General features: G+C 46.8%; 1 protein-coding gene across 2 annotated transcripts; it reads right to left on the reverse strand.

Moving 5' to 3' along the window:
- Window positions 1-57: 57 nt before the first annotated feature.
- Window positions 58-10,932, reverse strand: LOC133907406 (deoxyribodipyrimidine photo-lyase). 2 transcript variants are annotated; one of them, XR_009907959.1, is made up of 10 exons: window positions 10,174-10,932; window positions 9,895-10,091; window positions 9,547-9,787; window positions 9,227-9,384; window positions 9,064-9,100; window positions 8,896-8,954; window positions 4,853-4,934; window positions 743-814; window positions 356-627; window positions 58-282 (listed from the first exon to the last, which is right to left on the reverse strand). XR_009907959.1 is itself a non-coding variant. In XM_062349442.1 (9 exons), the coding sequence occupies exons 1-9, from the start codon at window positions 10,648-10,650 to the stop codon at window positions 454-456; spliced, it is 1,497 nt and encodes a 498-aa protein (XP_062205426.1). In that variant the 5' UTR covers window positions 10,651-10,932; the 3' UTR covers window positions 58-453. The 2 variants fall into 2 exon arrangements, 1 of the variants encoding a protein (XP_062205426.1); XM_062349442.1 differs by having other exon boundaries at window positions 58-627.
- Window positions 10,933-12,376: the final 1,444 nt, after the last annotated feature.

The following is a 12,376-nucleotide window of genomic DNA, read 5'->3' on the forward strand; positions in this document are numbered from 1 at the left end:
GACATATCGAGAGAAATCGTACCACACGCCACATGCATAGATGATTTACATCCTTCGTAGAAAATTCCAGGGTGAAATCACAATCACCAGCAAGTACTTCATAATTTAGCATATGGCACACTTCATCCAATAGTACAGTGCTCGCTAATTTCGAAATAGTTATGGCATTCGCAATCAGTACATACAACTAAACTTGACAATGTTAGCCAACGCTAATGAATTTTTAATCATCTGAAGAATATCAGTGACCTAGACTGATCTGGAGCGTAGACCTTGTCCAATCTCTATATCTACTTAGCATATGTCTTCAGTCTCCTGTGTTCGAATAAACCCAGCAAAAAAGAAAGGAAACTACCTCTATATCTACTTAGCATTACTCACCTACACCTGACTCAAACTATTTCTAAGTTTCAAACATATCGGACCGCTATTCCTATCTTATACTAAGCAACCTCAGACTTTGGAATGCTTGGCTTCTGAATTAGGAGTTTCCTCAGCTTTCCTCTTCTTGGACTGAGCAACCAATCTCTTAACATAAGAAATGTATGCATCAACGTCAAATTTTCTCTTGCAGCCTGCGTAATTCATGTAACGTATCTTTCCAAATACTGGGCGCTCCTTCCAACCCTGAAAAATTAGGTGCGTACATTTATTTCCAGAATGTGATTTATAAGCTGTTCCATTCTTGTGAAAAGCATTTATAAAGATTTTCCAGATTTCAGTTTGAACCAAATACACCAACCTGATCATGAAGGCCACATATAGACCACATGCAACCGACATAGCCATTGGGATCCCTGCCATCGACATGATACTGCAACAGACTAATTTATAAGGTTTTGTTGCAATTGAAAACAACCTTGAAGACAATTAAAAACCAACTTAAAAACTTGAAGGCTAACTACTACAGAACCAAATCTACCTACCACAGGGAAAAAAAAAGTACAAAACATAATACGGATATATCTTTGAGGAATTTTACATGCCCCTGAGATTTTATTTCTCATACCATCATATCTAACTTCTAACTACAAATAAATTAACCAAACCAAACAAAGGGCTTGCCTCCAGGCAACCTTAACATCTATTTGCCCCAAGTGGATTATGGCTTAATAACTAAAAGTAGGTAGTAAGATTGGTAGAAGACTAGGTGCAGCGTACTTCAAAAGGATTTCTAATCTATTCATGGCTAGAATTGTTACTTACTTTTATCCTAGCAACTAGCCTTAAACAGCTACTATTCATGGCAATACTATAAAGAAATGGGGGTGTTTGGTTGGATACCACAGCTTGGCGTGCCACACTAGCTTAGCTCCTTGTTTGTTTGCTTGCCAAACTATGGCGTGCCAAACAAAGTTAGGTGTCTGTTTCATACTTGACCATAGCATTTCTCGCCAAAAGTCTGGCGGATGATTCGTCCGCCACGACTTCGGCGCACGCGACGCGTTCGAGAAGGGCGTGGGCTACGGTCACCAACCCGGTGGTAACAGATCATGTGAAGACTCCACCCTCCCGTGCACTTTCCTCATCTCTTCTGCCATCTTCTTTCCCCTTCCGCTTGCTTCTCTTCATCTCTCCTTTGCTCGTCCAAAAACATCGAAAGCATAGGAAGTGGATGAGATTGGAATTGGAGAAGAAAGGAGATGAGCTTCCATTTTTAACGACTACGGGACCGACCGGCTCCTCCACGCTGGCACCGCATCCGTGGATCCCGGACGCACGATGCCATGTGCGCTCGTGCCGACCAAGTAACGAGCACCGCCGCTTCTGCTCGATCTGCAAAGGGGAAACCCTTGGGGTTAGGGTTCCCTAACCTATAGGCAGCTGGGCCCTAATAGTCTACTTGGCTCTTTGATCCTTAAGTGGTGCAAGGCTACGCACGACGCCACGTGCGCTCATCAGAGACACACTCCCACCAACCAAGTAACGAGCATCGCTGCTTCCGCTCGATCTGCAAAAGGGGAAACCCTTGTGGTTAGGATTCCCTAACCTGTAGGTAGTTGGGCCCTAATGGCTTGCTTGGCTCTTTGATCCTTAAGTGGTGTAAGGCCAGCACGACTGCCCCCCCCCCCCCTCTTTTTCCTTTATCCAACACTGGTTAAGTTATGTTAAAGTTGATTTGCTGCATTAATTACTTATTGGTTTGGATAGGAAACCATTAATTAGTGTATCACGTGTTAAATAGGCAAGAAAAGCAGGCCCAATTGACTTATATGAGCATGCAGTGGCAATCTTACCACTTCATAGATTAATGGTATGCAAGTTTGGCTACAAACCAAACAATTGCTATATGGTTTTGCCAAACTTGTGGCAGATGTTGTGGTAGTAATCCAAACGATTGCCTCATTCAGTTTGCCACAAGTCAGTTAGGCATGGCAGCCAACCAAACGGCTGTATTTTGCCACAAAGTTAGACACGCCATGTTAGGTGCAGGAATTACTGTTAGCACACAATGTTCACGTGCGTGAACAGTAACCACGATACTATAGCACATGATTGGTTTTTTCGTTTAACTCAGGTTCGGTTTAGGAGATAAGATAGAGTTTGGTTAGTTTATCAGGAGAGAATTAGAGATAAGATTAAGAAATAGAGTTGGATTTAATCTAGAGATAAGATTAGAGATAGAGTTGGTTTGAATGGAGTCTTTGTAGGCCGGCTGGCTGGCTGGCTATATAGGCATTAGCCGTCATTAATGAATCAAGCAAGAGAAACCAATCTAGTTCTTAGTCTCCTTCTCCTATGTCTTCCCTATAGTTCTAAGTCTCCCAAATCTGTAGTCCAATCCCTCCCCTAGCAACCGATGCCGCCCGGGCAGAGATGCTAGGTTCCAAACCTGATGTTCTTCGTGTCATGGTGAGCTACTTGATATACCCAGTGACCGAGGAAATGCTTCACCATGTCTTCAACCCATATGACGCTAAGAAGGTGCAATTGTTCGTGGTGGAAACACATATGGAGACGCTTGTCCGGTTTCGGTCATCACATGACGCAGGTCGAGCTCACGACACACTCCACGGGCGCTCCATCTACGATGACTGTTTCTACAACGACTGTTGTCGATTGGACATCCAACACATGCAACTAACACCAGAACCTTCGCTGACAACAAATTTGCCAAGTATCGATTCCAGTGAGGGCGCTAGCTCTAAGGTCATGGAGACCTTGGCCAAGGTGGTGGCCGACCTACAGAAGAGCGTGCAACAACAGACTGGCGCTTTGGCGCAGCAAGTGGCCACCATGTCCTCCCAGATGACCACCATGTCTTCGCAACTAGCGGTCATCGACAAGCGGTCACTGGACACCGCACATCAGCTGGCCGCATTGCAACATAGTTTGTCATCCAGTGTTGCAGCTTCCTCTCTAGCGACGACTTTTCCTGTGGCTACGGGTGACACTCCAGCGGCAACCCTCCCAGCAATCATTGCGTTGCCTCAATCTGCTGCGGTGGTGGCAGCGGCGTGCGGCAGTTTCAAGTGGAAGGAGGTTGGCGATGCCCGTCTTCTTGGTTAGTGCAAGCGCGATGCGAAGGCAGAGCCCGTTTGGCTTCAAGACGGGGTTGACGGCCATGCGTGGGTTGCCGGGGCGGGATAAGATGGTGGCGGCAATGACAGTTGGATGTTGAACCCGCCAATTCGGCAACGACGTCGTTTGGAGTGTGCCTGCTAGTTTGGTCAAGGGCGTAGATGGGGTCGGTGCGCGATGAAGTTCGACCGTCGTGCGCGCGTGCAGAGAGGAGTGGCATGGCTCAGCAGAAGCCGCTCGTGGGCCTCTAGGCGCAAGGCTACACGCAGTTGACGAGGCTGCCAAAGGCTACCACCATGGCCGCCACCATAGCTTGAGGACGACCTGTCTTGTAAGGATGGGTGAAGTGTTAGGATGCACGTGAACATTAACCGTGGTACTGTAGCACATGATTGGTTTGTTAGTTTGAATCAAGTTCAATTTAGGAGATAAAATAAAGTTTGGTTAGTTTAACTCAGGAGAGAATTAGAGATAAGATTAAGAAATAGAGTTGGATTTAAACTAGAGATAAGATTAGATGTAGAGTTGGTTTGAATGAAGTCTTTGTAGGCTAGCAGGCTGGATATATATACACGGCATCAGCCATGATTAATGAATTAAGCAAGAAAAATCAATCCAGTTCTTAGTCCCTTTCTCCTATGTCTTCCCTATAGTTCTAAGTCTCATCAATCTATAGTCCAATTCCTCCCTTAGCAGCTGACGCTGCCCGACTATCCTCCCGGCGGTGTTTACCCTAACACGCCACAAATTTGGCACACGCCTAAGATTAGTTGTGGCAATCTGTGGCGACGAACCAAACATGTTCATAGTCTCGAGGCAGCAGAACTCTTTGGTGATATTTTTTTCTTTTTTATTTGAAATGAGCTCTTTGGTGATGTTGACATGCTAAAAGCCATCAGATCAAAAGGGACAGAAGTACAACACCTAAACTGAACAAGTTCAGGAATTAGAAGCTTATGAGGAAAAACTGAAATTACAACTTTTGTGCCCTTCATAAAAACGGCAGCTGAAATTGAAAGTACACTTAGGTGGTGATATAGTAGATGTAATTGCTACCATTTTGTAGTTACTAGTACTAGAACATATTTTATCAAATTCAGGTTCTATCGAGTCATGGATATATCTTTCATGAGATAGGTAATTTCAGCTGGTTTCCCTTCCCCTGCAGAAAAAAGCAAGTTTCCCTTCCCCTGCAGAATTTCTTTCTCTTCCATGTATTTGGTGAATAAGGAGTTAGGACTACTTGCTAACAGTACCAGCAACAATATGAACAAGACAAGCATAGCAGTACAACTTTATAATACATCTCAAACATGCTCCATATATATACCTTATCATTTAAATATATTGCTATTGAAAGTGCTTCTTCAGGTCCACTGGTCCATTCTAGAATCTTTTTAGCCCAATACATTCTGCAGAGAACTACTGTATCAACACAGAGCAATCTTTTACAAAGATAATAAATACAGAAGCAAGCCTCAATGATATAGAACACAAATCCTTCTGGAAAAGATATAAAAAGTGGCACAAAAATAACGTGGATTGGTTTTTCCATAAAAAAAGGATGACTAACAAAGGATGGTAGTTGTGTCCAACACTAACCGATCTTGGAAAACTCCCACTTGGTACCAAAACACAGATTACAGAGATCATCATAAGTTAACTCACAGTCAAATCAAGTATAATTGAAGTACCAAATTGTTGTAAAAGGAGCACAAAAGTCTTGGCTTATTTCAGGATCTGTATCCCTTGAGATAGCACTCTTTGGGTACAAAGCTGGAATAACATATGAGATTGTCAAGTATTCTCAGCTATTTTTTAAGGCCTTTAGTGAGCTAATGGAGGACAGAACATGGATATTTGACTTTATTATGCGCTTATTCTATTAAGAAGTAAACTCCGCCTATGTTGTCTCGACATAGCCGGTCCCAAGCCCGGGTAAAGGAGGAGGGTTGTGATAGGCTTGGCGAGCCAACATAAAACTCAGCCACTCTTATGGAGATGAAACCCGAAAGAAAATCGTTGGGGCGTAACCCTCTTAGCGACGCGCTACATTGGAACCCGGATGTGGTGTTAAATGAGCAAGGGCCGGGCCGTCACCCCCTTAGTGGCGCGCCGTATCTTGATCTGGATACGGTGATAAGTGGGCAAGGATCGGGTCGTCGCATCCTTAGTGGCGCGCTACATCGGCGCCCGGGTGTAGTGAAAAATGAGCAAGGGTCTTCGCATTTGACTCGACGAGTGCGAAGGGTAAGGAAGCTAGCCGAGCCAAGTAGGATCCGCTTAGGTAGCTGGAACGTAGGGTCCCTGACGGGTAAGCTACGGGAGTTAGTTGATACAGCGGTGAGGAGACGGGTTAATATCCTATGCGTCCAAGAAACCAAATGGAAAGGACAGAAGGCGAAGGAGGTGGAGGATACCGGCTTCAAGCTGTGGTACACGGGGACAGCTACAAATAAAAATGGAGTAGGCATCTTGATCGACAAGAGCCTCAAGTATGGAGTGGTAGACGTCAAGAGGCAAGGGGACCGGATTATCCTGGTCAAGCTGGTCGTTGGGGACTTAGTTCTCAATGTTATCAGCGCGTATGCCCCTCAAGTAGGCCACAATGAGAGCACCAAGAGAGAGTTCTGGGAAGGCCTGGAGGACATGGTTAGGAGTGTACCTATTGGCGAGAAGCTCTTCATCGGAGGAGACCTCAATGGCCACGTGGGTACATCTAACACAGGTTTCGAGGGGGTGCATGGGGGCTTTGGGTATGGAAGCAGGAATCAAGAAGGAGAGGATGTCTTAAGCTTTGCTCTAGCCTACGACATGATCGTAGCTAACACCCTCTTTAAAAAAAGGGAATCCCATCTAGTGACCTTTAGTAGTGGCCAACACTCTAGCCAGATCGATTTCGTCCTCTCGAGAAGAGAAGACAGGCGTGCTTGCCTAGATTGTAAGGTGATACCTGGAGAGAGTGTTGTTCCTCAACATAAGCTTTTGGTGGCTGACTTCCGCTTTCGGATACGTGTCCAGCGGGATAAGCGCGCTAAAGTCGCTAGAACGAAGTGGTGGAAGCTCAGGGGGGAAGCGGCTCAAGCTTTCAAGGAGAGGGTAATTAAGGAGGGCTCTTGGGAGGAAGGAGGTGATGCAAACAATATGTGGATAAAGATGGCGACTTGCATTCGGAAGGTGGCTTCTGAGGAGTTTGGGGTGACGAGGGGAAGTAGAAGCGAAGCGAAAGATACCTGGTGGTGGAACGAGGATGTCCAGAAGGCTATCAAGGAGAAGAAAGAATGTTTCAAACGCCTACACTTGGACAGGAGTGTTGACAACGTAGAGAAGTACAAGGTGGCGAAGAAGACCGCAAAGCGAGCAGTGAGTGAAGCAAGAGGTCGGGCGTATGAGGACCTCTACCAGCGGCTAAACACGAAGGAAGGGGAAAGGGACATCTATAAGATGGCCAAGATCCGTGAGAGGAAGACGAGGGATGTCAACCAAGTCAAATGCATCAAGGATGGGACAGATCGACTTCTGGTGAAGGAAGATGAGATTAAGAATAGATGGCGAGAGTACTTCGACCAGCTGTTCAATGGAGGAGGTGAGAGCTCTTCCATTGAGCTGGACGACTCCTTTGATGATGCCAACAGGCGTTTTGTACGAAGGATTCAGGAGTTTGAGGTCAAGGAGGCTTTAAAAAGGATGAAAGGAGGCAAGGCAATGGGCCCTGATGGTATCCCTATTGAGGTGTGGAGATGCCTTGGAGACATAGCAATTGTATGGCTAACTAAGCTTTTCAACCTTATTTTTTGGGCAAACAAGATGCCCGAAGAATGGAGGCGGAGTATATTAGTACCAATCTTCAAGAATAAGGGGGATATTCAAAGTTGTACTAATTACCGTGGGATTAAGCTGATGAGCCATACGATGAAGCTATGGGAGAGAGTCATTGAACACCGCTTACGAAGCATGACAAGCGTGACCAAAAATCAGTTTGGTTTCATGCCTGGGAGGTCGACCATGGAAGCTATCTTCTTGGTACGACAACTTATGGAGAGATACAGGGAGCAAAAGAAGGACTTGCATATGGTGTTCATTGACTTAGAGAAGGCCTACGATAAGATACCGCGGAATGTTATGTGGTGGGCTTTGGAGAAGCACAAAGTCCCAACAAAGTATATTACCCTTATCAAGGATATGTACGATAATGTTGTGACAAGTGTTCGGACAAGCGATGGTGACACCGATGATTTTCCAATTAGAATAGGACTGCACCAAGGGTCAGCTTTGAGCCCTTATCTTTTTGCTTTGGTGATGGATGAGGTCACAAGGGATATACAAGGTGATATCCCATGGTGTATGCTCTTTGCAGATGATGTGGTGCTAGTCGACGATAGTCGGACGGGGGTAAATGGAAAGTTGGAGCTGTGGAGACAGACCTTGGAGTCGAAGGGTTTTAGGCTTAGTAGAACTAAAACTGAGTACATGAGGTGCGATTTTAGTACTACTAGGCACGAGGAGGATGAGGTTTGCCTTGACGGGCAGGTGATACCTCAGAAGGATACCTTTCGATATTTGGGGTCGATGCTGCAGAAGGATGGTGAAATCGATGAAGATGTGAGCCATCGAATCAAAGCCGGGTGGATGAAGTGGCGCCAAGCTTCCGGCGTCCTCTGCGACAAGAGAGTACCACTGAAGCTAAAAGGCAGGTTCTATAGGACGGCAATTAGACCTGCGATGTTGTATGGCGCAGAATGTTGGCCAACTAAAAGGCAACATGTCCAACGGTTGAGTGTAGCGGAGATGCGCATGCTGAGATGGATGTGTGGCCACACAAGAAAGGATCGGGTTCGGAATGAGGACATACGTGATAGAGTTGGTGTAGCACCAATTGAAGAGAAGCTTGTCCAACATCGTTTGAGATGGTTTGGGCATATACAACGCAGGCCCTCAGAAGCGCCTGTACATAGCGGAAGAATAAAGCGTGCGGATAATGTCAAGAGAGGTCGAGGTAGACCAAACTTAACATGGGAGGAGTCGGTAAAGAGGGATCTGAAAGACTGGAATATCACCAAAGAACTAGCCATGGACAGGGGTGCGTGGAAGTTAGCTATCCACGTGCCAGAGCCATGACTAGACTTGCAAGATCTTATGGGTTTCATCTCTAGCCTACCCCAACTTGTTTGGGACTGAAAGGCTTTGTTGTTGTTGTTGTTGTTGTTTATTCTATTAAGAAGTAGATAAGCACAAACATTACTCATTCTTTATTTGGCCAGCAACAAGATAAGATACTCAGGCAATTCCAGTAACATCCCATCGACATCAAAATACAGAAAAAACACATAAAATGGGCTAAAACAATGATATATTAAGTCCAACTTATTCTACCTCATGAATCCATGCATTTTTCCATGGTGCACCATCTCCAACTGTGATGCATTCCACAGCTGATAACGGTTGGGAGAAAAAAAAGGAAAGCATGCAACTAAATTAGGAAGTGAGGGAAAATTGACTTCAATATCTGCAGTAGAGTACAACGCGTTCGCTAATACATACATGATCAGATGTTTTTGCATTCTCAAGCTGCTCCCTCCTGCAAGCCAAAATAAAATACTAGTTAACAAATAACCATGTAGAGCAGGAGCATTTTTCCTCAGTACTGTCAAGCAGTTAAATGTACTTGCAACTTACAACATGTAAATTATGAAGGACGACTTACGTATAAATATACTCTCTTTTATCAGCAGCATGATCCATTAATGTCTTCCTAGCCCACTCCCATGCACCAGCCAGCGAGTCATAGTGAGGCTGGTAGTAGCAGAAGTTGTCAGCTAGCTCCCTCCTTATTATCAGTTCCTCCAAGAATGCGTCCACTGACTGTTTCCAAAGATATGGTATTACTTGACAGACAAATGGACCTATGTTTTAACACTAAAATTCAGATTTGCAGTTTGGTCGGTACAAAGATATACGCATCCTTGTAATATGATTCTTAATCTTCTGAGAGAGTGAGAGTAACTGAATATGAAGCAAGGGTACCTTTGGACTAAGATGACGACACTTTTTTGCCTCCAGAGCACACCGCTGCGCAGAAATGTGCCCAAAATGCAAGTAAGGCGAAAGACAAGACAATGCACGTGGCTTTGTAGGATCATTGCGGTCTGTGTCATAGCTCTTGATCCTCTTAGTCAAGAACCCGTCCTTGCTCCCCAGAAGCACCTCCTTTGCTGCCACCTCTCCCGGCTCGCACCAGTCAATCTCTGGCACATTCTCTGCCTCACTATTCCATGAACGAAGAATCATAAAATGCTTTCAGTGCACCCCAGCTTTCCATAAACCCTACACAAAATTGTTACCCAGTTCACAACGAAAATTCCCCGGCCACACCTGCAAACCCTGTCAATCAGCGCGTCCCAGTCGATATCCTCCGGTTGCTCCCCGTCCCACGGTGCCATCAACGGCATCTCGGGGTACTCCACCAGGTACTCGTCCATCACCTTGCTCACCTTGCCTCTGAATGTCTTGGCCGAGTACTCCAGCTTCCCCGACGCCGCCCACACCGGCACCACGTTGTGCGCGTCCACCTGCGCCAATGCCACAGCATCCTCACCACGTCTACACCGTATCCATCAACCCCAACGATTCCAACTTTCTTGGCATTCTCACCTGGTGCACGGCCACGCTGGCGGCGTCGCGACTAAGCTCCCCGACGACGGTGTCAATGGCCTCTCGCACGGGCCGCAGTGGCGAAAAGTCGGCAACGAGGGCCGACGCACCGAGCCGACTCACGAGTGCCGGCACCTCCTTATGCCCGCCTTCCAGGAAAAAGAACGGGATGCCGCGTGCGCGGGCGTCGGCGGCGAGGAGGCGGAGGCCGCGGAGGAGGAAGCCCAGCTGGCGGCGCCGCGCGCCGAGGAGAAAGGGACGCGGGAACAACGCGAAGGCGACGGCGACCGGGACGGCCGGGGTCGCGGCCGCGGCGAGGCCGACCGCGTGTAGGAGCGCCCAGTTGTCTACGAGACGCTGGTCCCGCAGCATCCAATACACGACCGGCCCGGGCGTCCGGCCGTTGCCAGGGCGGAGAACCCGCACGCGAGACTGGTGCACCGGGCTCCGGGTCGCCGGCGCGGCGGCCGGCGGCATCGCGTCTCGCGGCAAGAGATGGCGGCGGGGAGGAGAGGGAGGGACGCGTGGTTTGGGTGGGCACGGAGTTCGAAGGCTGGACGCTGCTTTCCGCGGCGGCGGTTCGGTGGAGCGGGATGGTGGTGCATGGACCGTGCCTTGGTAAGGAGGGGGTGGAAGTTGTGGCGAGGAAGCGGCCACATCGGCGGTGTCGTGGGAGTGGGGCCGATGAATTTGGTTTTGGATACTGGTGTATAGGTGTTGGGGGATCACTTGAAGCGGCGCCCGTTGGATGCTGACGGGACATGGGAGCGAACCATTGGATGTTTGAATCTCTTATGTGTATTCAGCGTAAGATTTCTCAAAGGAGGCTCTGCCACGTCATTAGTTAAAGCACAGTTGTTCGATGGAGTGTGACGTAGAATCGCTATCGTTAAAAAAAAAAAAAAACTAGGCGAGGCAGTGGTGCTGCCACGGAGGCAGCGTCGTTCGAGAGCGGATCAGACGGTGGCCCGTCTAGGCGTAGGCCGCCACGTCGCTAGCTTCAGGAAAGATCGAGCGAGACTCGTCCGTCCAGTATATAGAAGAATCAAGTGAGAGTATAGGAGATTGGGAAACAAAGAAAAAAGAAACTAAGTACGAGCTCTCTCTCCTGTGAACAACATCTCTGCAAACCACATCTTCGATAGGTAGTGCTCAAATCAAGGTTGCTTCCCATTGCTTTTGCTTCCCGATTGCTCTTTAAAGCTTGATTGAACAAAGAGGTTCGAGGCATAAAAGATTTTGCAAAAGACTTCTGTAACTGTATCGATTGGGAAAAAAAGGAGACACATGTAAATCAAGTGTTCTTGCACATTCAAGATTGATTTCCGATACTTGTCTGATCTTACTTGTGAAATACAGAAAGAAGTCACAATGTTGAATGAGCATTTGTTCTGAACCAGCATTTTTTTAAGTTCATATAATTCATATAATCCGTGAGTTATTCCTAAGCTTAACTCGTAGTTCCTTCAAATTCGGTACTCTCAACTTGTTAAACCCTCATTTCCCCATGAAGTTTGCTGCATTTTATTTTTCTTGACTTACAGAGGCTTTGTTTTGCCTTCAATCTTGTTGTGTTTGTTGGTGGGTTTTCTACAGTCCTTATGCAACTATTCAGCGTAAGATTTCTCAAACGAGGCTCTGCCACGTCATTAGTTAAAGCACAACTGTTCGGTCGAGTGTGACGTAGAATCGCTACCGTAAAAAAAAAAACTAGGCGAGGCACTGGTGCTGCCGCGGAGGCAGCGTCGTTCGAGAGCGGACCAGGCGGTGGCCCGTCCAGGCGTAGGCCGCCACGTCGCCAGCTTCAGGAAAGATCGAGCGAGACTCGTCCGTCCAGTATATAGAAGAATCAAGTGAGAGTAAAGGGGATCGGGAAAAGAGGAAAAAAGAAACTGAGTACGAGCTCTCTCTCCTGTGAACAACATCTCTGCAAACCACATCTTCGATAGGTAGTGCTCAAATCAAGGTTGCTTCCCATTGCTCTTGCTTCCGATTGCTCTTTAAAGCTTGATTGAACAAAGAGGCTCAAGGCATAAAAGATTTTGCAAAAGACTTCTGTAACTGTATCGATTGGGAAAAAAAGGAGACACAGGTAAATCAAGTGTTCTTGCACATTCAAGGTTGATTTCCGATACTTGTCTGATCTTACTTGTGAAATACAGAAAGAAGTCACAATGTTGAATGAGCATTTGTTCTGAATCGG

Source organism: Phragmites australis, chromosome 24 (assembly GCF_958298935.1).
Source record: "Phragmites australis chromosome 24, lpPhrAust1.1, whole genome shotgun sequence".
NCBI lineage: Eukaryota > Viridiplantae > Streptophyta > Magnoliopsida > Poales > Poaceae > Phragmites > Phragmites australis.

Excerpts from the sequence above, each read along its gene's own strand:
- LOC133907406 (XM_062349442.1), bottom strand. The coding sequence starts at position 10,650 with ATGCCGCCGGCCGCCGCGCCGGCGACCCGGAGCCCGGTGCACCAGTCT. Across the intron at positions 10,092-10,173 it reads CCAGCGTGGCCGTGCACCAG|GTGGACGCGCACAACGTGGT; the intron begins GTGAGAATGCCA and ends GCATTGGCGCAG. Across the intron at positions 9,788-9,894 it reads CTGATTGACAGGGTTTGCAG|TGAGGCAGAGAATGTGCCAG; the intron begins GTGTGGCCGGGG and ends TTCATGGAATAG.